Source organism: Carassius auratus, chromosome 9, assembly GCF_003368295.1.
Source record: "Carassius auratus strain Wakin chromosome 9, ASM336829v1, whole genome shotgun sequence".
Classification (NCBI taxonomy): Eukaryota; Metazoa; Chordata; class Actinopteri; order Cypriniformes; family Cyprinidae; genus Carassius; species Carassius auratus.
Window position 1 is genome coordinate 6,338,130 of NC_039251.1, and position 16,226 is coordinate 6,354,355.

At 35.2% G+C, this 16,226-nt stretch overlaps 1 protein-coding gene across 3 annotated transcripts in view; it reads left to right on the plus strand.

Moving 5' to 3' along the window:
* tanc1b (tetratricopeptide repeat, ankyrin repeat and coiled-coil containing 1b) overlaps nt 1–16,226 on the plus strand; it is a 160,189-nt gene that overhangs the window by 55,684 nt on the left and 88,279 nt on the right. For 2 of the 3 annotated variants that reach the window (XM_026271137.1, XM_026271139.1), the window contains exon 4: nt 11,510–11,602. In XM_026271137.1, coding sequence (XP_026126922.1) covers nt 11,510–11,602 — 93 coding nt within the window. The remainder of the gene's footprint in view (nt 1–11,509; nt 11,603–16,226) is intronic. The other variant, XM_026271138.1, reaches the window with a different exon arrangement.

Sequence of the window (16,226 nt, forward strand, 5' to 3'; positions counted from 1 at the left end):
ATAACACAAAGGAAATTATTTAGTGACATAAATGAAGTCTGTCTTATATTTGAACTGCTTCTTTGTCTAGAGTCGAGCTCTGTTCGCTCTGGAAATTAACTAACTTCATCAGGTGCATTGTGGGATGCTTTTAAAGGGATAGTTCACCCAAAAATTTAAATTTGATATTTATCTTCTTACCTCCAGTGCATCAAAGTTGTAGGAGACTTTGTTTCTTCAGTAGAACACAAATTATGATTTTTAGCTTCAGTCATTGCAGTCTCTCAGTCATATAATGCATGGCAATGGTAACAAAATCTATGAGAGTAAAAAAAACATGCACAGACAAATCCATATAAAACCCTGCGGCTCGTGACGAAACATTGATGTGTAAAGACACAAAACGATTAGTCTGTGCACAACTCTTGTGAACATGCTTCACAGCAGCAAGCTTTTGAGGCTTCTTCTTCTGCTTTATGGCAGATCACAGACTTATAAGTGTATTACCGCCACCTATCTCTCAAATGGACCATTGACACCCTATCTACAATCTCAATTATGATTTGAAAAAAGATAAACCATTGTTCATTTTTATTCATCTTTTTTTTTTGATATGTGTGTGTGTGTGTGTGTGTAATAAACTTATTTGATTTTATTGCAGATATATTTAATTGTTTAAAGCACTGTGGTTGCTCTTATGATTATATGATTAAGAACTAGTCAATTATATTCAAGATTATTTTTTATCATTGTTTTGTAAATGAGATTAAATGAGTAAAAGTAAATGATACATTGCATGTTCACCAGACTACCATTTTTGATGCATGCAGAATTATCATCTGCCTCAAAATATTGCTTCAAACAAGCATTATGACCCTGTCATATCTGCATAGATAGATCTCAGTCAGAATAGTGTGGATAGTTGAAAGCATTTTTTCCAGTTCTGTGAGAAACACTGCACAGAAACCGCAGCTCAATGAAGCACTCAACCTCTGTTATCTTGTACTCACTGGGAGGTACAGTGATATGAGTTCAGCCAAAGTCAGAGCGTAAACGCTTTTAAATAGACTCTGATTTCAGCGTTGCACTCAGAGCTTCATTACCTCAGTCCTGCAGCACATTTCCGCACAGCTCAAGTAATAACATTGAACTGTGGCGGCCTCCTTTTAAGCTAAACCACTATTTCCCCAAATTGTTCCTATTAAAGCCATATATGTGAGGCTTGCACATATTATGTGCTGCTTTCATCAGGAGAGAGCCACATGTGTCCCACATCATCCTCTTTGCCTCCTTACTGACCTCTGCTGGAGGAGAGTTTGTGTTGAAGGTCAGCAATACTCTTCCTTCTGGTCCATGTTGAGTAACAGCAAAGGAGGATGGTTGGAGGAGGATGGTTGGAGGAGGATGGTGTTAGCAGATGTTGAGAAGGTCTTCAGAGAGATGGAAGATGAAGTATCTCTCAAGATGTCGGGTTGCTTGAAGATTTGTTTAGTCCCTCAAGATACACTTTTCAGCTACAGTTTATATTAATAAAGCGTGTTTTGCTGTTTTAAAGCAAATCTGATTCAAAATGTTTAAGACGTTTTTTGTTCCCGTTTGTGTTTTTTTTTTAAGAATGTGACACAGAAATGTTGTATTCACTGCTCTATACTGTAATCAACAGCAATAATCTTAGTCTCAGTTCTGAAACCCCAAGCTCCTTCCGGCACTGTGACTTTCACACTTAAACCATCTGTCTAGCTGTTAGTCCATTTAACATGTCTTGCATGTGTTCAGCTATCGTGTGTACTTTGAGACAGATCCAGAAATGCATTACCATCTGGCTCACAATTACTAAAACAGACGTACATTATAGAGATGTATAAGGAAGCGCATTCCTACAATTAAATTCGTGCATGCATTATTTATCTGTTTTACATTTTCAGACACACACACACACACTCACACACAGACAGATATTTTGTATTTTATATCATTTTTATACAAATATCTATCTGTCTGTCTGTCCGTCCGTCCATCTGTTTTTCTGTCTGTCTGTCCTATTTATGTGTTTTTATTGGCTAAAATTTAAACGTATTAAAGATGACAGTAATATTACTTTTTAGCATAATATCACAATTAATTGAACATTTGTGAATTTTAAATAATTTCTGTACTTTGAGTGGATATACATTTACGTTGTGTCTCCAGGTGCTACAATTAAAATATGAATTGTTTGTAAAATATTTTAAATGTTTCTTCATTTTTACTTTCTCTTATCAAAATATGACAAACAAAACATCTTTTTTTTCCTTTTTTTTTTTTTTTAAAGCCCTTTAAATAACTGACTAAATAAAAATAATTAAAATGTGCTGGTACCGTGTCCCCACACACAATGAAATCAGTTTTACTTCAACAAAAAATATAGGTTGGGTGACTTTTTACATGTTGTCTATGGAGTAATGCTTTATAAAATGTCAAACCCCACTTTTTTTCATTGTTTAGTTTAGACTTTTCAGTCTAAAAAAATATTTTATAAAAAAAACAGAAAAGGCTGAATCAAAATGATAAATTATAGGCATTTAATCTGTCCATGAACAATTCTACATAGGCTACATTATTATCTGAAGTGTTGTAATTTCTAGAATGCAAACTAGCTTGTTTTCCATCAGCCAGTTAAGATTTACAACAAAGATTTGGTACACATTGGTCTGAATAAAAATGGCAGACAGAATGAATGAAAATGTAACCCTGCTGTCTGACTGCAGGGGGTACTTATGGAACATCATTTACATTTACATTTATTCATTTAGCAGATGCTTTTATCCAAAGTGACTTACAAATGAGGACAGTGGAAGCAATCAAGAACAACAAAAAGCAATGAAATATAAGTCTTTTAACAAGTCTCAGTTAGGTTAACGCAGTACATGTAGCAAGGGCTTTTAAATAATATAATAAATAAAAAGAAAACTGATAGAATAGAAAAAGAATAGAGCAAGCTAGTGTAAGAGGCCTATATACACACACACACACACACACACACAATTGCATAATACTGTGGCGAGTGGGGCGGGGCCGAGAGGCGTGGGAACAAGGAGTGAGGCCAGGTGTAGTGATTGAAGATGAGCTACACCTGAGCCCCACCGCTAGTATCGAGTCCCACGTAGGAGATGGAAGGATATAAAACTGGAGTGACGACCGTGAAGGACGAGAGAGGACCAGGCCTGGGACATTATTTTATGTTTTGGCTTTTATTTGTGCGCGTCAGTCACCGTGAGGGGCTGACGTGCTGTTTTGTGTTTATTTTGAATAATTAAAGTTATGTTTTGATTGTGCGCCGGTTCCCGCCTCCTTCTTCCCGATGATTACAAAGGGATTATCGTTACAAATACATTAAAAGAAAATAGAATACAAAAAGACTAGAAATATTTTTTTAAGAATAGAATTAGTATAGTGCGTGCTAAAGTTAGATGGTCAAATAAAGATGGAAGAGATGTGTTTTAAGCCGATTCTTGAAGATGGCTAAGGACTCAGCTGCTCGGATTGAGTAGGAGAGGTCATTTCACCAGAAGGGAACATTTAATTTAAAAGTCCGTAAAAGTGACTTTGTGCTTCTTTGGGCTGGCACAATCAAGCGATGTTCACTTGCAGAACACAAGCTTCTAGAGGCACATAAGTCTGAAGTAATACATTTAGGTAAATGGGTGCAGAGCCACTGGTAGTTTTGTAGGCAAACATCAATGACCTGAATTTTATGCAAGCAGCTATTGGTAGCCAGAGGTGTGACTTATTCTTTATGACTCATTAAAAATTAATCTTGCTGCCACATTCTGGATTAATTGTAAAGCTTTGATAGAACTGGCTTGAAGACCTGCCATGAGAGCATTGCAATAGTCCAGCCTGGACAGAACAAGAGCTTGAACAAGGAGTTGTGCAGCATGTTCCGAAAGAAAGGACTTGATCTTCTTGATGTTGAATAAAGCAAATCTGCAGGATCGGACAGTTTTAGCAATGCGGTTTGAGAAAGTCAGCTGATTATCAATCATAACTCCAAGGCTTCTGGCTGTTTTTGAAGGAGTTATGGTTGATGTGCCTAACTTGATCGTGAAATTGTGATTAAACGATGGGTTTGCTGGAACCACAAGCAGTTCTGTCTTGGCGAGGTTGAGTTGAAGGTGATGGTCCATCATCCAGCAAGAAATGTCTGTTAGACAAGCTGAGATGCGAATAGCTACCGTCGGATCATCAGGGTGGGAATGAGAGGTAGAGTTGAGTGTCATCAGCATAGTAGTGGTATGAAAAGCCATGTTTCTGAATGACAGAACCTAATGATGCCATGTAGACAGAGAAGAGAAGTGGTCCAAGAACTGAGCCCTGAGGCACCCCAGTAGTTAGATGTTGTGACTTGGACAACTCACCTCTCCAAGATACTTTGAAGGACCTATCTGATAAGTAAGACTCAAACCACTGAAGTGTGGTTTCTGAGATGCCATTTGCCAGTAGGGTTGATAGGAGGATCTGGTGGTTAACCATGTCAAAAGCAGCGCTTAAAAACATCAGAAATAATTATTATTTAATAAATAATTATTTTTTAATTTATACAATAATAATTTTTAGTCAGCAGTAAGCTGATGAAAAAAATCTGCAAATAATCGTGTCCTCAAGATTCGATCATGTATTTTATGCACTTTTATAGAAACACCATCTTAAACTGCCGCACAAGTGAACATTTTTTAACATTTCAGAGGTCAGAAGGTTCTGCAGAACCAGACTCATCTGGCTGATTACATGTTGGATTGGAGCTCACTTTGGCATTGGTGGTGTTGGTGTGACATCACCGGCCAATGCAATAAAACATCCTCAGAGCAGATCTGGATGACCGCTTCCTCTGTTCAGTATTTCACTACACAAAAGTGAACTTCCAACTGTGTACGTCACTTCAGTCTGAATACGCGATTCATAGATGGCTGATATTTCAGAGTAAAGAGCAGTATTGTCATGCCGCTGTCTTTCTTCTATGGCTTTTGTTGTCTGTACAGAAGATCTTGTGTCTGGGGAGAACGGCTCAAATGTGAGCGTGTCATGAGGTCTTTGACTTTGCTCCATGTCTTTTAAAGTCTGTGGATCTACCCACATGAGTAGAGCACAAAAGTCAAGATGCAGGCGATGAAAATCTCTTAATATATTAAAAAATTTAGCGATTTCGATTTTAATCACAATTTTGACAAACATAGACACGCTTTACAGTCATAAATGCATTCATTATAAATTTTAAACATATTTCCAAAAGAAAACCAATGAGAGCTTTATCTCTAGCTTACTGTAGTGGTGCCTCAGGTGTTATATGTTTTGCCCAATATATTTATTTCCCAAGGGTCTCTGTATGCATGTGCAGTGTGTATACAGTAAGTTATGTGTAAGCGGTTCAGAAGCAGCAACAAGAGTGCATTATTGTAACGCAAAAGCACATTAAAATAATGCGCAAGCGCGAATCTATCCACTCGCACCAGTGATGCGCGGGTCAATGTATTAATAACCTGCACCCGACCGACGTTTTCAACTAACCTGCCCGCAACTCGGACTGTGAGGCACACGCTGAGTTTAATTCACATGCAATGCAAGTGATCGTGCCGGCACCTTATTACATTGTCTGCTAGGCTATATATCTGCTTTTTATTTATTAAATACGGGCAACTGATTGATAAAACATTTATCAAAATTAAGATACAATTTATACAAAAAGAAAATCTTTTAAAACTAGTTTTCTATAAAACAAAACTAAATGAAGTCGTCAAAATCATATTTGACCAAAAACAGCGCTGTTGCTCCCCATGCAGTCTTCTTCGCCGCCTCCGTCTCTACGTGCAGACTGAGCTCGTGCGTCATCTTCATGCCAGTTATTCAGCCAATAAAGTGTAGGCCTATGTATTTCAAAAATGCGGCCGCGACCCGGATATCATTAAAAATATTTTTGAATGACTCATAACTGCAGGCACCCGCTCATTTTGGATCAACCCGCGCATCACTGATTCGCACCCAGATTTCATTTGCTCTGTTAACAAAACCAGGTGCGCGTGCTCAGTTCGTAGACTGTATAAGGATCAGATATATGCTGCCTTACAACGTGTCTCCTCTCGCTCAACCTGTGTCCTGTGCACTCACAACCCTCTCTGTGCTCATGCGCAAGATATTAAATCTTTTTGCACCTTTCTATTTATAAACTTTTCTGTTCTCGTCTTTTTGCTGTGTGCAGTGTGAACGTTCTGTTCCGTTAACATGGGCTCGAAAAAAAAAAAGGCTACGCATCCCAGACAGAGTGTGTGAACCTGGAGTTAGGCATATGCCCAGTCTGCTCTCAGTGCTCTGCTCTCGCGCTCCACTCAGGTGCGCTGCATCCTGATTGGTTCAGATAACATACTGCAGGAGGTCAGGGCTACAGAAAATCTATAAGGCGATTTAGAAATCATGCACACTCAAATCGCAATTTTATTTCGATTTCGATTAATCGCACAGCCCTAATATACACTCTCACACACACACACACACACACATTATATATATATATATATATATATATATATATATATATATATATATATATATATATATATATATATATATATATATATATATATATATATATATATATATATATATATATATATATATATATATATAGTGTTCCTGTAGCTTAACTGGTAGAGCATTGCGCTAGCAAGCAAGCAAGCACAAGTTTGTGGGTTCGATTCCCCGGGAACACATGATATGTAAAAATTGATAGCCTGAATCCACTGTAAGTCGCTTTGGATAAAAGTGTATGCTAAATGCATAAATTTAATTTTAATTTAATTTATATATATATTTATATATATATATATATATATATATATATATATATATATATATATATATATATATATATATATATATATATATATATACACATACACATATATATTAGGGCTGGGTTTTGACACACATTTCACGATTCTATTCAATTCTAATTCCCAAGCTTTCGATTTGATGACCGATTCGATTCAATATTGATTATTTTGGATATTTATCAAATTTTGGCAATACATTACTATAATATTGAATTTGAAAATTGACTGATTTGTAAGCTATAGCATACAACTGTTAAAATTACACAGTGAAGTTTTTAAAATAATAAAGTTACAATTACATTATAATATTTCTAATTCAGTTAGTTTTTGTTTATATAATAATTTAAATGATGGCTGTCATAAAAAGTTACATGACATTGTTATATTGATGTCTTTGCACAGCTGAGACAGGATACGGATTGTAAAGTTGTCCTCTTTCTTTTAACTTACCTTCGGATGTTTAATCAAGATTATTTTGTGCTGTAACTAGTATTAATGTGGAGGAGATGATCAGTTCACGTGCACCTCACACTGCAGCATCTGTTGAACTGAGGCACTACAGCGATCTTCCACTCCACATTAAACAGCGCCAAAATGGCATTTATTTTTTAAATAGTGCAATACAATGGACACAATTTAAAAACTGAGACTTTGTTTCATATCGCTTATCGCAATTTATTGGATGGGAAGTACCCTTCAATGTTCTGCCCTTTAAATGAAAACATATAAAATATATTATCTATTTAAAATAACTGCTTTCTATTTGAATACATTAAAATAAATGTTTTAATGTTATTTAAAATCATTATATTTAAAGTACGTATTTTTGTGTATGGTGTGTGTGTGTGTGTGTATACATTTTCTCTGCAATCATTGCAGTGCATTGTGGAATTGACTTCTTGATTGGATGTTTCCAGCAGAAGGTATCTTAGAAAGCAGTATGACCGTGATCAGTGATTCGTTTTTTTTCCTCTCTCATTCTTCTTCTCATTCATATTCTTTGGCTTTTTATTTGCATTCATCTGAGATGTAAGCCGTTGGACCTCAGACTGAGTTAATACCTGTTTGTGCTCTCCACCAGAGAGATGAGACTCATGCATTTTAATCACAGATGTGTGTGTGTGGATTTATTCTCTCTCCCCTGAAGCCAAAACTTGTACAAGAATTATGTGAAAGGTAATACATGAGTGCAGTGCCATTGCCAGAAAATCTTTAATGGAGAGGCATTTATTTTCATAGGGGGCACACTTTTGTATGATATCAGAAACAGACATTGACCAGAACAATAACAGCCTGTATTATAACTTAAGAAGTTATATATTAATTATATATAGAGCTTTATAACTTGAATAAAGTTCTATATTTAAACAGTTTAAAAAAGGTTTCTTTTTACGTGGACTCACTGTGTGATTCATTGTGAAAGCGAAACTACTTTGTTTGGCCTTCCAAATAGGGCCGATTTTTGAGGATTTTACGTGTATCGGCATCGGCCGATACGTGGCTGCTGTGTTCGCCGATAGTTTTTTCTCGGCATTATTTACAGACAGGCGTCCACAGGCAGCTCTGTGTTGCTGGAGACGCTACAATTCACACTGCCCCTCCCTCACTAGCAGAGCGCTGGAAGCCTACTCTGGTAAGTTTTGAAAGCATCGTTTAACTAATTGACTTAGCTGAAATATTGTCATACACTTTGAAAATGTTAACACGTTGCTCTATATGTGTGTGCAACTATGACTAAGAAAGTCTGTTGGTCAAAATGGAAAACGCAAATGCTTCGTCTATAAAACAGCTTGCCATTGTATTTAGGGAGCTGCAAATAGCTAAGTAATGGCAGCTGTTACGAACACTGGTCATAGGATTAAATAATGCAGAGTTGCTGACGTTGTTCCGTGAGTCCGTGGTATTTGTAGGAGTTTTATTCAGCGACCACCTGGCTGTGGTTTGGACGCGTGCTCTTAAAAGAAACGACACGCATGTTTGTCTGGGCACTCGCTTATGCCATGGCGTAGTGAGATAAAAAAAACATCTCAACTTTTCAGAATGCTGCAAGCGAACGCAGGTCATGTGATCAAAACAACTGACCTTTCCATGACAACATCAAAAGCTCAGCTAAACAGCTGATCATAGCTGATACTTCCAGTTCATGGTTGCATTGCTAAAAATATACCCCAGCGACATAAGACTGGTTTTGTGCTCCAGGGTCACATATTACAGTACTAGTACAAAAATTAACTTATGTGTTGTGCGTCCTTTCAACATTTGATTGCATTTCACTGCAGGTGTCCATAGATGGCAGTGTACATACCTATGCAAGCGGAAGAGTGTGTGTGTGTGTGTGTGTGTGTGTCGAGATCTGGACACACTTACACATTAATCTCTGTATGTGTGTCAGTAGAGATGCTTTAAAGGCTACACAGGAAGCACAGTTTCCCCTAACATTTCCCTTAATATTATCTTAATTATGTAGTTTACTATATTGCTAGTAAAATTCAGTCTTTACTTTAGTGTGTAAAAGTAGGATAATTAGTTTTTCTACACTAATACACCCCCAAAATGTGTTAGGTAACTTCAGTCACTTTTGGGTTTTATGCATGTATTATAAATGAATAATTAATAAATTTTATGATGAGGTAATTGCATTTAGATAAAAGATTATTCACTGCATCAATCTTCACAGTATGAACAGTAAGTGTGTGCATGCAGAAAGTAAATAGTGTCAGTTATGATTTGATGTTGACTTTAATACCTTCACTTGAATCACTTCATGAGTTGAAGACATCTATCTCTGATTTATGTCTGTCTTTACGCACATCGCCATTTCATTTGTCATCTGTGAGCGCTGTGTTTGCTTCCTGGAGGTCAAAGTAATGCAGGTGCAGAGCGGAGATGAAGCCTGATGGATGTCTCTGCTAGATTTAAGGGCTCCCGTCGCCTGCGGCTGCTCTTTACTCCATGACTTTATTTGGTCAGATCTTACACGGACCGCCGGGGTCTTTGATCTCACCAGGGTTTTTCCACGATAAACAGAGGAACGTACTTAAACCTACAAGCTTTATTGGGGTCGAGCAGGATTTGAGGGGCGCTTTCTTTTATCCGCTCAACCAGGAGGAATTTCAGGATGGCACGACCTTTTGGGTGTCAGATGCCTTTTATCTCAAACCTGAGGAGGTTTTCTTACGCAGTGTTTTGGACAGTACATTACATTAGTGTTGCTGTAATTATTAGCGGCAGCGGTTAACCCAGTTTACTTTCTTAATATGCTTTCTGTTTGTATTGTGCTTCTTTTATCTGTGCATGTGGTCTCAGAAAATGATTATTAAAATATATTGACTTACCTCATACAATGCTCCTCACCTTGTCTAAGATATGAGTGTGATAAACTCATAATTTTCCAAGTGTATGATATAGCTTTCGTTCTTCAGGTCAAATCATATATTCATGATAAACAAAATCAGTTTGAATAAGGAAAGCGATAACTTTACCAAAGTATCATTTCAAATGTTAAAGTTGCCACACTCATTGAATTCTTTGCATGTGCTGCACTTTATTTGTACCATTTTGTTTGTATTAGTTTATTTATTAGAATTTGAAAGATAATACTTTCAAAGATAATACAAAATGTTTTTGTTGTTGTTAATTGAACTGAACTGTAGTTTTCTATAGTAAATTGTCTTTGTATATTTCCTATTTTATATAAATTTTCTAGTATTTAATTTACCATTATTTCTTTTGAACAAAACAAATTCATTATTTTAGATTGGGTCATCTTGTATCCTGTCAAGGACAAAGCTAACCAGCAAAACTTGATATCAAAATCATCTTAAATGTTACATGTGTTTGCACCATATTGTAGTGATTAACCTTTCTTGTTATTGCTGTTTCAAATATCCTTTCTTAATCTGTAGTCTGAGTGTAGTTTCAAGAAAAATCTTTTTCTTTTTCAAGAAAAAAGTTCAGTCCCGGGATTTTATTGAATTTTTTTGTTTTACGAATTTTTATGTTTCAACCCCTGCTTTCTATGAATCAAAAACTCATGAAAGGAGTGTATCAGTTTCTTTAAAGCAATATTAGAATGAACACTGAATGATGCTGAAAATGCAGCTTTGATCACGGCAATAAATTACATCTTACAATATATTTGCATAAAAAAACTTTAATTTAATGATATTTCAAAATTTTTCTTGTAGTTTTTATCAAATAATAGCAGCCTTTGAACAGTAGTTTATTTTTCCAACCTTCCTCTCTAATCAGCTGACTCCATTCTGGTATGTAACTTCATGATTCAGTCAGTTATTAATCAATAAAATCGTCTAAAGTCCAAATGCACATGTATTACTCTGTTTCATATTATATAAGTCAAATTGTTTGGGAATGCCATTTCATGTCTTTAAATAGAGTCTGAGACCCTTGTAGAGGAAGCACAGTTTTTTTTTTCATTTATGCATGCACAAGAGAACCAGATTTGGCGAGAGAAACACACGTTATCACACAGAGATCTCACACCCATCTCCTAAGAGTTAAATAGCGCTGGTTTCCTGCTGTGGTTTACATTCCCAGAGCTGTGGAGATTGCTGCTGCAGCTGGCGTAGGCAGCCTGAGTTCACCGCTCTTTACCCTCACATAAGACTGATAACACACGTCTCTTTGTTTCTCTTTCTGTTCTGAAGGACCTGTTCGAAAGCCCAAGTATGTGGAGAGTCCTCGTGTTCCTGGAAATGCGATCACGTCGTCGCTGAGGAAGCTTCCTGATGGTACGACTGGTGAGTGACGACACGTGCTGTTATTTACTTCAGAGACGTGTGTGTTTGGGCTTGATGTCAGGATCAGGTTTTGCGGTTTGTTTTCATTGGTTAGAGTAGAAGATTGCTGAGGACGTCAGGTTTCCCACAGTCACAGATGACTGGGAAATAGTCATGAGTCAATGAAGAATTAAACACTAATTTCTGTAGTAAATATACATATTATGCTCCGATCTAATATTACCATACAATTATGCATTCAATTTTATTAATAAAATAATCTAAATATTATATTTTTATTTATTTGACTATTGGGTAAAATGTACAAATTGCCATTCAATTGTAAAATAACAATAATAATACTTATTAAAATACTCTAAATATTATAATAAAATGTTCAATTGAAGTTTGAGTTAATCTTGGGTAAAAGGATATATATATATATATATATCCTTTTACCCAAGATTAACTCAATCTTCAATTATATATTTATAAAATATATGTATTTTTTGCCATCATTAAACTAAATTATACATTTATGCGAACATAATATTGGCCATACGGATATTTAATATTATTTTTTTATATAAAAAAAAGAACATTTTTTTTTACTGTTAAATGCCACATTACATAAGTAAAATTGGTAAAAATCCATTATTATCATTATTATTATTATTATTATTAAAAATCCATTATTATCATTATTATTATTATTATTATTAAATATAAACAAAAAGTATCTAAGCTAATTTGAGTTTTGAATGAGTATTGGACAGAAAGACTCTTTAATTGTATTTAGTATGTTTCGCATTACAGTTGGTATATTCACATTGTATTTTTCATATACGAGTGTAATATTGGCCACCCTTATGTCTAAATATCTAGCGAAATCTTTATGCTGTAAAAACACAGCTCCAGGACAGTTATGGAAATTAATTTGTCGAAAACATGGGAACCCATTTATTTATTTACTCAAGATGTTTTCCATGGTTGTATCGGTTTTTATGTTAAATTATGCATGTAAGCAAAGCAGCATATGCATTTGGAATTATGACATTATAAACTCACTGTATATAACAGAAACGGTGTGTGTAGTTTCTGTGCTGGGCTGCTGTAGGGTTGTGTGTGTGTGTGTGTGTGTGTGTATCTTTAGCTCCGTATCACTGGACACTGGATTGTGCTGGTCACAGCAGTGCGTGAGACATCAGAGCTTTCCAAACAGCTGTGTGCAGCAGGATGGCGCCAGTCGAATGCCAGCTGTCTGTGGCACACTCTGTATCGCTCTGCTCACTCACATGACGTCAGAGACGGGTGACACGGCAGGAGAGACAGCTGATGCTTATGAACTGAGAAGTTAGCTTTCTGTGGTGCTGTAGATTCATACTGATGTCTCACAACCAGTGATGCACGGACAAGTTTTACAGTTTCTGTTTTGGCTGAAATGGGTTTTGGAGAGTGATTTTTAACTAGCACTTCTCCGGTTTATCATTTTAATCAATAACAGCATCATTAACATAATATTATTAAATAATCTAAATATTATAATATATATTTTATGGAATTTTAAATGCATTTTAGCATTGTTTTTGAATTACATTTGCTATCATTAAATGCATTTATGAACAATTAATTATTTATTATATTTGTAAAAATCTAAATATATTTTTTTTTATCAAAGTTTGAGGAATATTGGGTAAAGTGAATTTTTTTTCTATAATTAAAATTAAAGTTTATATAAGCTTTAGTAATTATAGGTATATATTGGCCACACTGATCTCTAAATATATATATATATATATATATATATATATTTGTTCTAATTATTCTTTCTAAATATTTGCAATTTATAGTGTTTCTATGCAATTTATTTGATTGCTAATGATTAAATAAATTCGATTAAGTAATTGATTATTAAATAAATATTATTTTTCTTTTTCGATGAAAATAAACTTTAAATTCGGTTTCTGTGTTTCGATAAAAAATATTTTTAGTGCATCACAACACATTTGGGTTTTATTTAGCAAGTTAATTACTCAGTTTTGGTTTTTCTAAGTCAAGTGTCAAAAAAAGAGAACTGCGCTTAATATAATTTGTAATCCACACTGGAAATCAAGCTCATTTTGCATACTGTATCATTTTGTTCTTTGGGAAATAGTTGATGTGAATTCTGAACGTGCTCTTTGTGTTAGTAATTGTAAGTGAAATTCTTTAGATTTGTGTGAATAGTTCAGGATGTTGTAGTAGGAGCAGTATAATCTGGCCTGGTTTTTAACTGGTTTATTTACTGCATATCTGTCATATCTCAATGACACCACCCAGTTAGCTCATCTACCTCCACACACACATATATACAGGTCAACACTGTTTACATGGAGGTCTGTCATATGTTATTTTAACCCTGGGAGAGTTTATATATAGCATCTCTACACATTCCCACCGGCTCCTTCCAGTCAGGTTGAAATGATCATATACATCAGCCATGACTGTCCTTGTTAAGTGTGTGTTGATTAAAAAAGCCTGGTGGAAGATCATTGATATTTACGGAAAATACATATAAATTCTGAACAAGTGGGATGTTTATTTTTGGTTGAAATTGGATTTAGCAATTAATTTGTTTATGACAGTTTGGAGTATTTTATGGATATGTCAGAATCATTGACATTTTATATTTATTATATTTTTTTAATTAAAAAAAATGTATATTTAGTAATTGTATTTTATAGTTTTTTATCTTATCAATTATAATTAATCAGTTCATGAACATTAGTTCATTGACATATATTTTTATATATTATTTTATATTTATATCTTTATATTATATTTTATAGTTTTATCTATTTTAATAGCTAAAAGTGTTAAATATATTTTTAAACATTTATAATTTTTTTCATATTTTAAGCAATTAGTTCATGAGCATTTTGCACGTATTTTGTTTTAGATTTTAGCTTTAGTAATTTTATTCAAGGATTCACTTTTTCATGTTTTTTTTATTTTAGTTTTAATAAATATAGATAAGAATCACTTAGATTTTTTTTATAAATGTATTTTTCATATTTCAATTTTAGTAATTAAAATTTTAAACAGCAGTTGAGTAGTTGTCATTGAAAGTTATTTACATCTAACTAAACAAAACTTTTAAAAGAGTTAAAATCTTTATTTACACTTTAATAGCGTTTACACAGACTTTTAAATCTTTTAAAACTGTATCCCAAAGAGGAAACAATTCATAAACCCAGTGAATTAGCGTTTTAACTCTCCATCGCCATCTTCAGGAGGGGAGTGTTTTAACACATGCACAGGATAATTTATTTGACTGTTATATTATTAGTACTAGTATTTAGGTTTAGTTTTACTCTAATTATTTTCAGTTCATAAAATGTTTTATAACTCTTGCACTCATAATTCTCGTTTCCGATCTTGTAAGTAAGCATTTCCCAGGAGCACTATGAAGGCAGCATAACGTCTGCGGTGGATCGACGGCCTGCAGGTCTCTGTAGGTCTCCGGCTTCATAAGCGAATACGACTGCAGAGACCAGTAGGACACCAAACAGCTCTCGGCATTCCCAAGTCTTCCCTACCTTCCTGGGAATGTGACGGCTCTGTCTGTAAAGACCTGTTCTCACGCCTCATCTCCCAAACATTCAGTGAAAGTTTAGCTGAAGGAAGAAAGCAAACGGTGCCATGTGGAATTATCCAGCATGCTTCACTAATAATGCATAATTAGCCCCAGTGTGTGTGTGCTTCATAGTGATGGTTAATTACTCTGTCCTGCTGCCAGACTTTTAGCTTTTTGACTGAAAGTGTGGTAGGCGTTTATTTATTAACATGCACTTGTTTCCTCATCACCTGAAGTCAGAGCGCTCCAAAACTGAGGCAGAAAACTGCTGAATTTCAGAACTGAAAGAACTGTTTATTGGAAGCAGTCTACATTGGGTTGTTCGATATTCGATATTATTTATTTATTGACTTCTTAGTATTGGGCAGAATTTTTATATTGTTCATCATTTGAAAGAAAACACTGGCTGCAATATTGATTTGCACTCAGTTGCAGTCATTGATTGGCTTGTCCAGCTAGAAGTGCTCGTGTTCACATGCCAGATTCAGTCCTAAGACCAAGACCACAAGCAAAACTCTAACTCTGATCCCACCTAGGACCAGAAAATAGCAAAAGAACTGATTCAGCAGGCCTTGGAAGCCTCTTTTTGTGAGTGTTTCCCGCTGAAGCTGTTCATTGTGAACTTCCTCCTGAGCAGCGCTGTAAAGAGGTGAGGTCTGCATTCATCATGTGTTCATTAAAGCACTGTGTGTGTGTGTGTGTGTGTGTGTGTGTGTGTGTGTGTTCAGCTCTTAATGAGACACACACATTTCGTGTCGTGGGTCTCTGTAAACACTCCAGCAGATCTCACACACACTCGTGCTGCCTGCGTATCGTTCTGTTGGGCTTTAATGGTCTGTAAATCTCTCATGAGGGTGAGGGTGTTGTTTTGGTTTTTGCCCTTCGGTTGTGACATTATTTAAACAGCCCAGTTATTTCAGAGTCATTTTATGTATATCCAGTGGCTAACTGGAGAATATTTACCATGCACAAATGCTTTTCTCTGCCTTATTTATTTGTATTTTTCCTATGACACTGAAATTATTTTGC